General features: G+C 37.2%; 1 protein-coding gene across 1 annotated transcript in view; it reads right to left on the bottom strand.

Moving 5' to 3' along the window:
- Window positions 1–16,893, bottom strand: part of USH2A (usherin) — a 797,990-nt gene that overhangs the window by 374,056 nt on the left and 407,041 nt on the right. Inside the window, exons 32-33 of the mRNA XM_015116260.3 lie at window positions 3,714–3,873; window positions 2,198–2,369 (exon numbers count right to left, since the gene is read on the bottom strand). Of these exons, the coding sequence (XP_014971746.3) occupies window positions 2,198–2,369; window positions 3,714–3,873 (332 nt within the window). The remainder of the gene's footprint in view (window positions 1–2,197; window positions 2,370–3,713; window positions 3,874–16,893) is intronic.

Here is a 16,893-nt window from a genome sequence, read left to right on the forward strand (position 1 = left end):
CATTCAGGAATTGTTTGCTCAGCTTCCAGTTTCCAGTAGGCCCTGTGCTTGAAACTGCAGATTGAATTTTGAAAGATTCAGTCCTTATGTTTCAGCAGTTTATAATCCAGTCAAATGTGAAAACTAAACGATGTTACATGAAGTAACATACCTGCTCCAAGCCTAGAGTAAATCATAGCGGTTCAAATCCCCATGTATCTTTTTCTATTCCAAGTGCTGCTTAAAGGCTTTGTTATCTTATGTTTTGTTTTCCAGCTCTTAGTCAACATGCTATAATGATCTATAAAGGCAACTCCACTTTGCTGAGAACCTGCTCTCAATCTATGAATCTAATGACCTTGAAAGCCGGTTATTATATTGAAACTGTGAAATATATAATAATCCCTCAATTAACCAGGATGAACCTAAAATGTTTTGGTTCATTTAATTTACTGTTTAACAGAGTTAAGTAAAAAACCTGTTAGTTGAATCCTTCCTGAAAATATATTATTTTCTGCCCTAATAAATATAGTGAACTCGAAAATAGTGTGAGCAAGTTTATTTCCCCACCAAGAGTTAAGGCAAGGATTTTCACATCTTTACAACGTCTCGCATCAACACTATTCAGTGGCTGACAGATAGCATTTGACTCCATAGAACAGTGTTTGGGATTACTTTTTTTAGCATCATAGAATATTATGGCTGAGAGACATTAAAAATCGTTTAGTTCAATGTTCTAATTTTAGGCTTGAAGAAAATAAAACTCAGTGAGGTGAAGTGAATTTGCCTTAGGTCACACAGTTAGTAGCAAAATCTGAATTAATACTCAGGGCAGAGGACTCCTAATCTACCAGTATGTATTTTCAAGGTATTAAGGATTTATAAAATATAGGAGATTGATACGAATTCTGATGGACCACACAGCACATCCTAAAATCTGCCCTAGGAATAGAATCTGTTTTGTGTCATTTGCCTACTTTTGATAAAAACCAAGAGCACAATTTCGGTTTAATTTTGGTTGCTTCCAAAAAATTAAGACTCTTCCTGATTTTGATACTACCATTATTTTGAAAATAGTTTGTATTTCTGTGTTAGCATTTGAAAATCGAGTTAGTATATTTCTTACTTAATGGGTAATAAAACTGTAAGTAACCAAAGTGCTGTTTCATAAACTCTGCTATGTGGAATACCTAGGCACATGGAGTTAGTTTTGAACGGTATTTTTTACCACTGTCTGATTGCCCTTGTTTTGTGGTGTTAAGTCAGACAGTTAGCAATAGTTGAATGTAGTTTATTTTCTCATAGTGTAATATTTAGAGCATTCAAGAGCATGTTAAGTAAAATGAATGCATACACAGTGTCTACATAAATGTAAATTTATTCATAATCAAGAGCAGAATATTTTCTATGGCATTTATCAAAGCAAATATCCTTATATAGGTATTGCTATAAAATGAAGAGTGTGTTTAAAACAAATAGGGACAATCTCATGTTTATATTCAGTTATTTTCAGATGTGCTATTAAACTTAAAAAAGATTATATTTCATCAAAAAACAAAAGGAACTACTGAGTATAAATTCCACAGTAATATCAAGGTCTTTTAAAAGACCTTTGTGTAAAAGTGCTATTTTGCATTTAAAAAAAAAATGCTATTGTCTGTCTAAAGGAACCTCTAAACTATGTTGGTTCTGGGGTTTTATTAAGTGACTGTTCTTCTGAGATATGAGCATAATATAAACCAGAATGTAACAACAATCAAGAATATTTGACGGTCATTTAAACTTCCATTTAAAAATATAGGATCTAAATTTTCATACTATGCATTGTTTTTTAAATGAATACAAATGCCACAGAGAAATAACCTTATTAATCCTGGCACTTTAGAAAAAGTTCTGAACAATTATGATGTTCTACAAGTAATTCTAAAAATCTTGATAATCCCAACTTTGACTTGGAAAAATCTACTGACTCAGGCTGTTATTCTATCATTTTGAATAATATAAAATAAACATGTAGGTATTAGATCAACAGAATTCACATTTAGGATGGGAAGTGAGTTTTCAGTATAAATAGCAATACATGAGGATTTTGATTTTTCTTTTTTTTTTTTTTTTTTTTTTTGAGAGAGAGAGAAAGAAAAGATAGGACAAAAGGAGAGGGAGAAGAAGTGGAAATGAAGTGGAATGAGAACAGAGAAAGTGATGGAAATAAACTTACTCCCAGCTTGATGAGATATTTATTACCAGGTACAAGGTATTGTAGCATATGATCCTGGAAGAGTTCTGTACTATTATAGATGACACTCCAAATTGTAAAATCATCTGTGTGATTTGAAACATATAATATATAGCGTTCCAGAATCCCACTTATTTTTCTTGGTTGTTTCCACCTGGGAATGGTAAAATGCAGCATTATCATTCATTCAAGTCAAAACTAAAATATGCAGGATTTTCAAAGGACACATTTGAACTTGGATTTGTGACACTTTTTAAATAAAATATAAATCTCAAAATTGATTCATTTAAAATAAAACACTGAAGTAGTTATCCAATGCCTATTCTGAGGGGCAAAAATAAAATATGATATGGCTCCTGCCGTCTGGTTACTTATAATTTTAATTAGCTAACAATACAAAAATGTGTAAGTGAGTATTTATTTTGAATTTAAGCTGTAGAACAAAAACTTCAGAAGTAAAACATCTGAGAACTTAGATACAGGGAAAAGAGGGAACAATATAATTGTCCTGGAAAATTCAGGAATCCAACATAGGGTTAATATACAATTATAGAAAACAGTGACATTGATGATTGGAAGAGCTGAAACAATCAGGCAGGATTTCTTGAATGAAGTGACACACTACTTAGATACATAAGATTTTATTCTTAACAGATGGATTGGATTTGGATAGGTAGAAGGAAGAACAGAGGGCATTCCAGATGAGGGTTACAACATAGCAGTGGAAATGAGAAGGGCAAATCAAGGAATAGACAGGAAATTGTTAAGCTGAGAAATACTTGAGTCGTGGGAGATCTTTTTGGCTAAGTCACGTGGCTTGGCTTAGTGGCACACGAAGCCAACAGGAGAATTTAGACATGGAACAATGAGATGTGAATCATAATATTTTTCAGCTTGAATAAATGTCATAATTCATTCAGCCTAAACTTTTATTTTAGAGATAAGAAAACTGAGACCAGGAGAGATAAATATGAACAAGTATTAACTCTTGATAAGAGAGATCTATTAGATTTTAGCTCAGTACAATAGTACACCTTATACCTCATGTATTAGGAAATGGGCAAGAATCACTAATACCAGAAATCATCTGAACATGCCTATATGTGAAATTTCCTTTCTGATATCAGTTGCAGGTAATAAGGGAATAAGAAGGTCCTGGTTTATACTCAAAAAGATATAAATACTTTCTAATTCCAAATCATTACAAATAATGCCCCATATATAAAAAGTTCAAGGCAGTCATGAAAGTGATCAGTTTTTCCTTTACTAAAGTTTGCATGGAATCTGTGTACCTATGTGGCTCAGCCTGATTGCATAAAGACAAAATGGAAATTAGGCTGGCAAGTGATAATCAAAGGTTCCCAGATCCACTGAACTAATCACTTCTATGCATTTAATCACAATAAAATTAATTTTATGTCACAAGCTCCTCCCCTGATTAAACTCACTGGGATTCTTGCATGAACCAGCATGAGAGAAAGACAACATTTCTACTTACTGTACGTGTATAGTTCTAGAATCCAGGACAGTCAGAACTGGGGAATCCACGTGTTCTGGTGGCAGCTGTGCTGTGTACAGTAGGACCCAGGAACTGTTTGTACAGCCCACATGTGTGCATGCACTGAGTAGAAACTGGTGGGGTGTAAATACTGCTAAATCTAGGGGGTAGGGAGAAACAAGAATTTACTTAGCATTATACTTCTTATGAGGAGATTTCACTCCTCCACTATAGTTCTACCTCAAAGAATTGCTAAGGTAAGGCTTAAAATATGAATATATTGCCATAAAAATCAATAGCAATACCATACAGAGTGCTTCATCCCTTAAATATACTCTGGTTATGTTTAAATAGACAAGTGTCAATCAAACTCTTGTTTTGACTTTTTCATTTTAACAATTTTACTGTTTTCTGGAATGTCTGTGACCAAGTAAATCATTTGCTAAGTTTAGTCTTAGTTCAATGGCTCTGTTTAAAAATAAATGAGATATTTAAATTATTTTAAAGCACATTTGAAGACAACAGGAGTTGCCTTTGAAATGCAAATACATAGCTTGTAACAATGACTTTGAGCTTGTAATTCCGTTTGTCAGATTTCTTTCTTCTCCTGTCCACCACCTGACTATTATTTGACCTTCAAATTGTCGAGGTGAAGTGCAGATGCCTATTTCTTCCTTATGATGTCCCTAACACTCCTTGCTGTCACCCCAGCACAAGATGGAGCTATTAGCCTCTTCTCTTTATCTTTGTACATACTTTAACTTAACACTTAAAAACACTATCTCATGACTATCTGATACACTAAATACGTTAAGAGTAGGAATGGTAATATATTCATTTTGCATTCTTAGTATGTAGCACAATACCTGGCATATTGTAGGTTTTGAATATGTGTTTTTGAATGAATGAATAATTAATGAATGAGATGAGCTAGGTCTGAAAGATGACCATGAGAGTAGGGTAGTGCCCTAGGCCAAAAGAATTTCTCCCTCCCCTGAACTTTCCTCATGTTTTGTATTGCCTGTCTTGTATTAGGCACATACCACATTCTCTTGTATTAGATTAAACTAATCTGTAATATACTAACTCAATTCTGAAATATCCTGAACATTTCACTACACTTGGTAATCTAACCAAAGTTCAGTCAGGTGTACCAAGACTTACACATCATTAATACTTTAACACTACCAGAAACAATCATTATTTTCTGAAATATTTTTAAAATAAATTAGTCACAATTTAAGTAACCCACATTCTTAAATCTCATTAACCATGAACCACTACAATTTCATGTTGAAGAGATTAATGAAATGCAACCTAATTCAGGCAAACAGATTTTGCATTGCACTGATAACAAAAGTAAACTGGGGAAAGAACACTTTGGTTTTCATGCAAAGTATAATCAATTGGTTAAACATGTAGTTCACTAGAAGAGAGATTAAAAAAATAATTTACAGTAAATATAGTTACCTTAGAACAAAAAGTTATCAACAAGAAGAGACTTTTAATGCTTTTGATTAAACCTTGTTTTCTTTACAAATTCTATCCTACAGGAATCCAATGGTTGCAAGTTGAGATGGGGCACTCCCAATCAATGTAGTGAAAACATATACTTCAAGGACACTTTGAAGCTTGTGGTGAAGCAGTGTGGCATTGCCAGGGACTGCTGAGAGATGGCAGCAACAGTCGCACTATATGTGCACGACTGAGACAGAACTGGGGTGCCTTCATTTGGATCAACATTCTAGGAAACTTATGAAGTTAAAATCATTAGAGCAGTGGCCTCAGGTGCTACTGAGAGAGTAGACTATTATTTACTGAGAGAAAACTTCATGCAAAGCAAAACACCTACCACCGGGGCCAATCTTGGCCAAAATTATAATGTGTTTATATGCTAACATATTGTATCTGTCATTCCCCTGCTCTCTTCATCTTCTCTCTCTGGTGACCTTTCTCTCTCTCATTGTTCTCATCTGTCTGAATTCCTTGTCCTCCCTGAAAAAGAGAAGCTGGGGATTTGACTCTAAGTCCCGTTGCAGGAGCAAAACCAAGGAGGTCACCAAGCTTAGAGGAATTCCTGGTGGGTAAGTCAGTGCAATTGGAGAAAACCTATAGTGTTTCAACTGAGAACACATCCATCTTGCTGAAAGAACATGCTTCAGCCAGAAATTATATTCCAAGTAGCCAAATCCATGTGACCTAGAAATATACAATGGCCATATCAGATTGTCTTGGTCAGCTGCAACTGAGACTGGATGCTACAAAATTCTTTGGCCAGTGAACTCTTTGGAGTGGGACAGTTTTTCCTTCTTTCTTACATTCTGCTTTGCTGGGGCAGGGATTTACCTACCCAATTTGTAGGTGGTGGAGAAGTTACTCCATTCAAAAAGGCCTGATGCTTGCTTGCATATGTTTCCATGGTACAGACTTGCATATCTGGAATTCAGGTATCTCAAGGTAGGACTTAGGTCTCTCAAGAATGCAACATCATAGTATCACATATCACAGTGTCTGCTTATCACAGAGTGCCCCACTCACCTTTCCCCTATAAACTGCATGCTTTGAAGGCGACTGTGATCACCTAAGCCCTAAACCCACCCAGAATATCTGCCTCAGATGGAAGGAGATTACTGAAGCAATTAGTTCAGGGTTTGTTGTCCATGCCCGGATTCTTCCATGGAGCGGGAAGTGTTCATTTCTAGAATAATTGGGACTGGGAGTGGGGGGTCAGGATGGGAAGTAAGTATACTTAGAAGGGTCATGTTGCTTGAGAGGGCTGGAATGGCTAGTGAGCCAGGATTGAAATAGGGATAGTTTAGTTGAGCTTGTCAAATCCTCCATCCCTAGTTAGGATTTACCTCTAGATTATCTAAGGTATTGTGAAGTTTATGGGTAACAAAGGTGTTGCATTTTAGAAGATAGCATGTCTTTAAAGTGAATGTGTGACAGAGTTTAAGATGTTCATGCTGCATTACATGAAAATTGCTGCAGAAAACACAGAACAGAGGAAGGAGTTCTGGGTAATTTTAATAGGTAAGAGTCAGCAGAGGCCTCATTAGGAAGGTGACATTTTGAGCAAAGACTTGAAGAGGGGATGAGTGTAAAAGTTGTGGGAATTTTGGGGTTGGACCATTCAAAGAGCGGGAACAAGCAGAGCAAAGCCATGGAAAGAGGGACATGCCTGACATGCTTGAGGACTAGCAGGGAGGCTGATGTTGATGGATCAGAACAAATTAGAAAGAAGTAAATCAAAGGTTATATTAGAGATTTAATGAGGGGCCAGTTCATGCAGGCCTTGTAGGTCTTTGTAAGAATTTTGGTTTTTAATCTAAGAGGTTCTCCTTAGGGAGCCACCAAGGATTTTGAACAGAGCTGTCTTGCAATCAAACATGGACTTCATGAGTATCATTCTGGCTGCTAGATGACGTATTGATGGTAGTGAGCAAGAGCATAAGAATAAATCTCACTGAAGAGGCTATCTGTAATATTAAGTAAGTGGAGGCCAGTAATAATCAGGTAAGAAGTGGTTGGATTCTGAATATGTTTTAAAGGCAAAGCTAACAGGCTTTCCTAGTGCATTGTAGGTAGAGTATGAAAGAGGAAACCCAGGCCGGGCACGGTGGCTCAAGCCTGTAATCCCAGCACTTTGGGAGGCCGAGGCGGGTGGATCACGAGGTCAGGAGATCGAGACTATCCTGGCTAACATGGTGAAACCCCGTCTCTACCAAAAATACAAAAAACTAGCCGGGCGTGGTGGCGGGCACCTGTAGTCTCAGCTACTCGGGAGGCTGAGGCGGGAGAATGGCGTGAACCCGGGAGGCGGAGCTTGCAGTGAGCCGAGATCACGCCACTGCACTCCAGCCTGGGAGACACAGCGAGACTCCGTCTCAAAAAAAAAAAAAAAAAAAAAAAAAAAGAAAGAGGAAACCCAGAGTTGATTCCAAGGCTTTTGACCTGAGCAAAGGGAAGGATAAAGTAACCATTTTATTGGTTGAGGGAGGCATGGAGCAGAAGATAAGAATTCATATAATGAATGCCAATTAGATATTTGCTATGTTAGTTTGATAACCAAGAGGAGATTGTCGAGATATTTAAACAGAAGTTTGGAATTACAGGAAGAGTTTATGGTTTGAGATATAATTCGGTAAGTCATTATCAAGTGCAAATGGTGTGAGTGTAGATATAAAAGAGAAAAGGTATAAGAACCAAAACCTTGGGATACCAACATAAAAGACACCAATGAGTAAAGGAGAAATCAACCAAGGAGACAGAGGGTGACCAGTAAGGTATGAGAAGAACATTGAGATTATGGTGTCTTGAAAGTCAAATGAAGTAATTTTTAAGACTTAAAGGTGAAATAAGATGAGAACTAAAAATTGTCCACTGGGTAGAGCAATATGGCATTCATCAGTAATTGCACAATTGAAGTTTCAGTGAACTTGTCGGCACCAAAGCCTGATTTGAGTGGACTTATAAGGAAATAGAAGAGAAATTAGAGACAGTGAATATAACGAACATTTTCAAAAAGTTCTGTGGCAAAGGAAAACAGATAAATGAAGCAATAAATAAAAGGTGAGTAGAATCAAGAGAAGATTTTTAAAGTAATTTAAATGAGAGAAAAATTTATGTTGTATGAGATGGGGTGACCCAGCAGCAAACGGAAAACTAGACACGGATGAAAGAAAAAAATTGCTGGAGTTTTGTCCTTGAACATATGAAAGAGGAGAATCTAGTTCAAAAGTGAAAGAGTTGAACTTGGAACAGAGACAATCTATAGTAATGGGAGAGAATGCACACTATGTGAGTGCCAATGCTGGTGGATGGGCAGAGGATAGCAGAGTCTATGGGAATTATCCTCTAACTACTTCAGTTTTCCCAGTGAAGAAAGCAAGATCATTCACCATGAGTGATCTTTTGATTCTTCAGAGTAACACCCTGAAGTGCCCTTCTTTTGCTCTTAGAATGAAATCTAATAATGGTCAATAAGATCCTATTTGACTCAGCATTCTCCCCATTTTTTTTCATACACTAGCCCTAGGCATTTTTCTGTACTTCTAACACAACAAGTTCACCCTTCTGGGCCTTTGCAGGTGCTGCGTCTTCTAACTGAAATCTAGTTTCTCTTTCTTTGTGCTTGGATTGCTCTTTCTTATGCTTCAGGCTCATCCTTCTATGAGTGGTCTTTCTTGATAATTGAACAATATGGCCACCATCATCCCCAGGTTCTTGTCATATCACCTTGTTTAGTGCCGTATCATAATTACTAAAACAAGTCTGAAATTGTCTTTTCATTTATGTCTTGATATTATATCCTTCCCAGAAGAATGTAAACTTCTTGAGTTCAGAGAAATATTTTTTATCATGTTCACCAGGATATCTCCAGGATTGGTGTGATGACTAACTCATGTAATTTTACTTGTTGAAAATGAATGAGCAAGACCAGAGGGAGACCTCTATGCCCTCTACCCAGTTTGCCATTTTTTTTTCTCAGAAATATAGTACTGTCTAAAAATATTTTAAAATCTTCAAGAATATAATGAATACAATTGTCAGGCCAATGGAGGGGTCTATAGTTGTAAGATAAAGGAGATTTACCATTAAATACAAGAAAAAGGCAAAGCTGTACCCACCTGAAGGCCAAAACGTAATTTTAAAATACCAGTGCTTCATTGTAAAAGAAATAAACAATAAAAACAAAATAGGAGATAGTGGTATACCAAAATGTTAACAATATTTTTCTTAGAGTAAGTGCATATAGATTTAATTTTTATTACATATATTTTTCAAATTTTCTGTGATATATATTTATACCATAGATGGAGGAAAAATAGCAATAGTTAATCAATATCAATTCATTACTTAAAAGAAGATATGCCCCAAACCTAGTTAACGCATGCCCCATTACATCTCCGGTCACACTGCTTCTCTTCTCTATGACTTCAGCGTTGGCTCAGTTTTCTTTTCAATCATAATCCCTTTTTGGCAACTCTAACATCCTCAATAATGACTCATCTCTGAATCTGGCTTTACTTTAACTTCCTCAAATGCAATGCCCTTCACCTCTACTTCATTTTTTCATCATTCAGCATAGTTACACCTACTACTTGATAATCTTCAGAGTGATTTCCAAGATTCTAAATCTAAAGCCTGCACTCTGTGACCACAAACTTGTTACCTCCCACCTCTTCCACTTGTCACATCGATGCAATCACTCCTATGCCGCTCCACAACGTCCAGTCTCTTGCATGCAGCCACATGCAACTGTGAGTCCATTAAACCTCTTTTTCTTATTCTCAGAATATTTTCAATAGTGGCATTTCCCTTGTTATGAAATTTGATCATTCATTACAACACCATACTCCCTGGGTCACATAGGGCTCTTCACATCCCCAGTCCTCTTCTATGTGGCTATCCTGATTTCCAGTTCTGGATAAATCTTATCATCTTATGTCTCTAATACTTCTCATACCTCTAAGATGTTTCTGAGAGACATCACTGAACACACTGAAAGAGTCTACTATAATTTCAGGTTTTCCAATTTGAACTGGGCTCTTGGAACTGTTCAGCCATAATTATGTTGTTCTTTTGTTTGTCTCTTCATTGTGTTGATTTGTTTTTCCTTCTTCTCCTTTCACAGTTTGGCCAATTCTCTTGAGGAACCAAGTAAGCGTTTAAATTGAAGCCCTTGGGTAGAGCTTCCTCTTCTAAACCCCTACAATGCTCAGGATTTGTTCAATGGATTTGTTCAATCTGATGGTCATAGTAACCTATTTTGTTTCTTCCATCCTTCCCTCCTACTGACCCTATATCTTTTCTCCATTTAATTTTTATCTAAATGTTTCTCAGTTATATGGTTTGGCTATGTCCCCACCTGAATCTCATCTTGAATTGTAGTTCCCATAATTCCCACATGTTGTGAGAGAGACCCAGTGGGAGACAACTGAATCATGGGGGCAGTTTCCCCCTTCTGTTTTCGTGGTAGTGTATAAGTCTCACAAGATCTAATGGTTTCATAACGGATTTCCCTTTTTGCCTGGTTCTCATTTCTTTGTTGTCTGCTGCCATGTAAGATGTGCCTTTCTCCTTCTCCCATGATTGTGAGACCTCCCCAGCCACATGCAACTGTGAGTCCATTAAACCTCGTTTTCTTTACAAATTACCCAGTCTCAGGCCAGGCGCGGTGGCTGAAGCCTGTAATCCCAGCACTTTGGGAGGCCGAGGCGGGTGGATCACGAGGTCAGGAGATCGAGACTATCCTGGCTAACATGGTGAAACCCCATCTCTACTAAAAATACAAAAAACTAGCCGGGCGTGGTGGCGGGGGCCTGTAGTCTCAGCTACTTGGGAGGCTGAGGCGGGAGAATGGCGTGAACCCGGGAGGCAGAGCTTGCAGTGAGCCGAGATCACGCCACTGCACTCCAGCCTGGGAGACACAGCGAGACTCCGTCTCAAAAAAACCAAAAAAAAAAAAACAACAACAAAAAAAACAAATTACCCAGTCTCGGGTATGTCTTTAACAGCAGCATGAAAACAGACTAGTACACTCAATTAAATTATAAAATCAGAATTTAACTATAAAATAGATTTCTCCATAAAATAGAATGTGACTGGTCAGGAGGCAGGGAAAAAAAAAAAAAAACAAAAAAAACTTCTAGACAGAGTGACTGAGGGAACAGAGAAGGAAGACTCACTCAGAGTTCAGATATAATGTTGGGAGAAACAGGAAGTATGGAGTCTCCCACTTCCCTAATTCAGAATTCTCTGGCTGATGGAATAAGGATAGAAGGAAGGAGAAATGTGCAAGCTCTCTGAAGGAGGAGCCCTGACCCCTGTTTTCAAGGTAGAGTCCCAGGTCGGGGGGCAAGACCAGAGCAAAAGAAATGACTTTGGTGTCTGTATTCAGGCAGGGCCACAGAAAACCTTGTAAAGATATCAGTTGCCCAAGTATGATGTAGAAGCAATGAGTATATCCACTGAATGTGAAGGGGTTGTCTCAAGAGTTATCCCTTTGCACAGAGAAAGAAAGAATCCCAGGTGGCCACACTCCATATGCTAAAGAACTAGGTAAGACTACAGAAGCTTTTACATAATTAGTGGAGGCGTGAGGACCCCCAAAGTGACTGTGATTTACTTACTACTAAGTTACATGGGAGTAAAGTCAGATATTAAACTGAATTATAGAAATAAAAGCATAAGTGTACACAGGGATAGAGACATACATATATGTCTTGAAGACTGAAATTTATGAATGCTACATACTCAACATACTCACCTCTGCTTATCATAACCACACAGACAAGCTTTTCGGAACCTAGGTACAATTACAATGTTTTCTAAGTTTTTAAGATAAGCTAATTCACACCAAAAAAGTATTTTGTTAGGTTATATTTCTTGTTTGGGAAATCTGACTGCTATGTCATCACTACAATAGAAATTGGGGATTTTCTTTTGGTTTTAAGAATCTGAAAACTGTAAACTTATGACAAAGAAAACCACTGTGATTAAATAGCTTTTTTGACTTTCAAGTTGTTTTTATGCCTATACTATCCACCCCAAAATGGATTATTCTCAATTTATTTCCGTAAGAAGATGAAATGTTACTGGTGTTCTTTGAATAATGAAGCATGAAGAAGAGAGAGAGAGAAAGAGAGAAGAACCTAATTTGACATATGGCAGAGAAAGTTGCATGGTGATCTGATTGGGAAATTCTTGGTAAAACAGGAGGAAGTGATGAGGGAAAGGGAAAAAAATTGGAGAAGAAAAGAGGAAGAGGCATCAGGTTGGGGGTTGGGGGAAGGGGTAGTCATGTGCACAATGAATGAATGGAATGAAAGAGAAATTTTTAAAAACAGTTAATAAAAAGAAATGAAAAAAGGGTTGGTAACAGGGAAGTGAGGCTAAGATGTTCTTTGAGAGTGAGGTCATAAACAAAGCCACCAATTTAAAATTTAAAGCAAAGAGGAAAGTAATGACAACTCTCCTCCAAGCTTAACTGCAACTGATTTGGTACTATGTCTCTACAGATGTGATTAGGCCCTTCAAGGGCAATGTAAATGTATCAATGGATTCAAACAATTGTAGGTATGTACACAAATCTGAGTTCCATAAATGGAGGGTGGGGAAACCCTGAAAACATAAGGCCACTGTTTGTCAGAGTCCCTGAGCAGCAACATCTTGTTTTCCATTTGCTTGATTGCATAATTTGCATAAGATCAAACACAGGGAGTTGTGGACAGGGAGAAACAGATCACTCTAATATGCATTAGAAATGGATCCACAGGCATTATCCTTAGACGTGTTACAAGGAAATGCATCCCAGTGCATGGAAACCTCACCGATTACTGTCAAGCAAACCATAATTTACAATACTGGCCATGAATTATATGCTATTTTACGATTGATTTCATGCTGTTGTTCAGAGAATTTCATTGATCTCAATTTACAAAATGAACCAGTAAGTAGGTGATGATTTTCTTTTAACTCGTGGTGTAAACTGAGGAATTTACATCTTCTTATTTGTTTCTACCATCAGAAAATTACATAGCACTTTTTTTTTTTTTGCTTCTTTATGATCTAATATGTATTTTTTGGGTCTTATTCTGAAAACTTCCTAATATTTCATAAATGAAAAACACAGCTTTTTCCTGGTTTTCCTTTCTTTTCTCTGTGCATCCTTCCTACAAATCATCAATTAGAGGTTTAAAATTTTTGGAGCAGTATAGGTAGCACTGACCACATTATCTTTTTATTTGGTATTCCAACCTGAAAACTTCTGCTAGGTTATAGGTCAGTGAGAACACATCTTCAGCAGCAAACCTGAGAAGTGGTATGTTTCTCGTAGATGCCTGAAAAGCAATGAGCTACGCCAGAATACATGTGGAATGTCAGGTTGCATTCATCTCTGCTATTGTGTACCCCTAGCTCCAGAATTGCTTGCTCAGCATTTTGATTCCAGAAGAACCAGATTCTGACCTTATAATTAATAAAAACAGGGGCTTTATTTGGCCTGAACATCCTTGCTCTCTTTTTCCTTATAGGAGCCTTAACCTTGCAACATGCTTTTCTTTGGCCAGGTGAGCAATGAACCATCACCGAGATCCAGTCCTGTGCTTTCAAACTGATCTGTAGAGTTGAAATCACTTTGCTATGATAAGGACTTATATTTAAAACTGAACACAAACCACATACTAAACTCAATAAATTCTTCCATTTGTGCTTATATTTTCCACCTTATCAGAGAAATCCACATCCCTCCCTTTCATCAAAACCCTGTTCAATGTTTGTATTATCCATGAAACATCTCCTGACTCTCTTCAACAGATGCATAGTTTCTACTCTACTGAGTTGCCCTTTTAATAAATTTCCTGTGTAAGCATCCTTATACCAGTCATCAGTATTTATGGTGTTATAAGCTCTTTGAGAACAAGGATGTATCTTTTTGTAGGCATCTTATGACCCCTCATACTTTGGACACTCCTAATTGTTAAATAGTAAAACTTTTTTGCAATGAGAAAATTGGCAAAAAAAGAAAGGAGGACCTGGTCCCTCCAACATGTTTGCAGCAGGTGGCACGTGGTGGGGGATCCCAGCCTGTTGGGGGTTGTCAGTCACTACTTTGTGTGTGTGTGGCGGGGGGATGGGGGATAAGGAGGAACCATTATTGTCAGTTGTGATAATAAAGGATGATGCTTCCTCATTTCCCTCTTTTCTTCTGTGGCTGGTTAGAACAAAAAGGCGTCCATGAAAAACTCCTTAGGCTGACAGCATTCTTAGCAGTCTTCTACTCTGGCTTCCTGAACATCTCTAATATCCCATTTGTAATAATTACAAAATACTGAACTCAGGATTTTTTTTCTTAGTTACTTTCGTAATATAAAATGCGAGAAAGCCCCCCGCTTCATCCCTCCATCCCTTCCTCCCGCTTTCCCTCTCTCTCAGTCTCCTTCTCTTGCTCTCTCTCTCTGTCTTGCTCTTCTTCTCTGTCTCTATCTACACACACACACACACACACACACACACACACACACACACAAACATCCTACCGACTCCCCTACCTTGCCTTTGCACAAGGATAGATATAGAATTAGGGAGGCAGCAGATAGCTTTTGATCTTCATTAATGCTTTCAATTCACAAACTAAAGAGGAGATAATCGAGATAACTTAACAGAGTTATTATTTGGACAAACTTAGTGGCATAACTTGGCTAAATCTTTGTTGCAAAATTAGAGTTTTTTCTCTCAGATTTAGTTGTATATTTACTACTATCATATTCTTTAGTAAGATTAGGAATCAATTAATACTTTGTAAGAAAATATTCATGTGACATACAACATATAGTATCTTGTTAGGCAACAGAAGTTAATAATGAGGCATAATAAGAGTAATAGGTGCCTGACTACCTGTGGCAGAAAAAAGAAAAAGGTCTGTGAATCAGTGTTCCCTTTCAAATATCGTAGTGAAGGTTAAGATGCTGTTAATTCAGTAATAATCATGGCTGTATCACTGACTGCTACCTACCGTTTGCCAGGCAGTGCTAAGTCTATTGTCAGCTTAGTAAAGTATCAACTGAGAATGGTTCTCAGTGAAAACCTATAATCAATCCTTAAATATTATTTTAATACTATTTCAACCTAGCCCTATATTAGGCTTTATATAGCATAAGAAAGTAATAAATATCTATACTCAAGAGCCAAGATATGTCTTTTGGGTGGCAAGAAATATACATTTCTTTTTTGCCATAGTCTCATGCTACCCTTAAGACACAAATCGAACGTCACATCCTATGAGAAACCTTCTCAAACTCTTCCAGTTTGGATTAATTTCTCTTTTGTGCTTCACTAGAATCATTTTTACTACTATTATAACATTTAATACGGATTTACTGTATTATTGGCTACATTTTTAACTGTACCTTAAGTATAAACTCTTAGAAGTAGAATTTCCCAGTCAAAGAGGGATAATTTGGGGTCCTGACAAGGGAGAAGATGGCACGCTGAAATGGAATTATTACGGAGAAATATGGCAGGGACTATTTATAGGATTTGGACCAGGGTTAACAGGCACATTCAAGAATGGTACACGGCTGGTGGCTAAACACAGACCAAGCCCTTACTTCGCTAGGCTGAGGACCACATCAGGCTGGAAAGGCAGCTGTACTGTAGGAAGGGCCTCCCCTTCAGTGGAGGAACATTTGCTGCCCATCTGAATCCTTGCAAGCACAGAGCCTGGGGAATAAACACTCTGGCCTCACTCCCTCCTGTGTGTTGTTCTCTGTATTATGTCTTACACTGGCAGAACCCAAAGAGAATCCAGAGGCTAAAGCTCAGGACCAGGTAGAGAAAAGTAGAGCATACATTTGCAGGGGGGATTGAGACCATACAGAACAACACTGTGGCACATTATGATATAAATTGCCAATTTTCATTCACAACAGCATGACATGAAAGAGCTCTTTTCCCAATCTTCTACTCAATATGGAGAAGTCTAATTTTAAAAAATATGTACACATTTGAAAAATGTTAAGTAGCATCTCATTTATTATTATTATCATTATTTCTATAACTATATTTATTTTTTTTTCTTTTTGGAGGTGCCTGTTTATCTAATTGACCCATATCTAGCAGTGTTTTTCTTTTTCTAATTGAAAGCTAATAAGTCAATATTATTTGGATACAGCACCTAGCACAGTGCCTATTACTCAGCAAGCTATCAATAGATATTTATTAAATAAGCATGCTATAAAGTATTTTGTTCTAGTTTGTCACTTGTTTTATCATTTCAGTAATGGTTTTATTTTGCTATATAGACAATTTAAATCTTTATGCAGTCAAGTATGGCAATATTTCCCTAGAATTATATCTGGCTAGAAGAATGTAAAAGACTTTAAAAAGGAGATAGCACTTAAATTGAAAATTGTTTAGGTTTTAAAGCAGTGGAGATAAAGAGTGAAGACATTCTGGATGGGAAGAGTTGGCAAAAACACTGTAGAAAAATGCAGTACAAGCTTAAAGAGAAATGTTTAGCTTAGTTTAACACAGTTCAGTTTAGCCGGAGCACAGGACATATGAAAGAAGTGGAGGAAGTAATACTAAAAACCATTCTTTGAGGCCACCATTAAAGACCAGGCTAATAATTTTGTAGTAAAGAATGCAGTGGATGCTAAAAATGGGGGGAGGAGTT

The sequence above is a fragment of the Macaca mulatta genome, chromosome 1 (assembly GCF_049350105.2).
Source record: "Macaca mulatta isolate MMU2019108-1 chromosome 1, T2T-MMU8v2.0, whole genome shotgun sequence".
NCBI lineage: Eukaryota > Metazoa > Chordata > Mammalia > Primates > Cercopithecidae > Macaca > Macaca mulatta.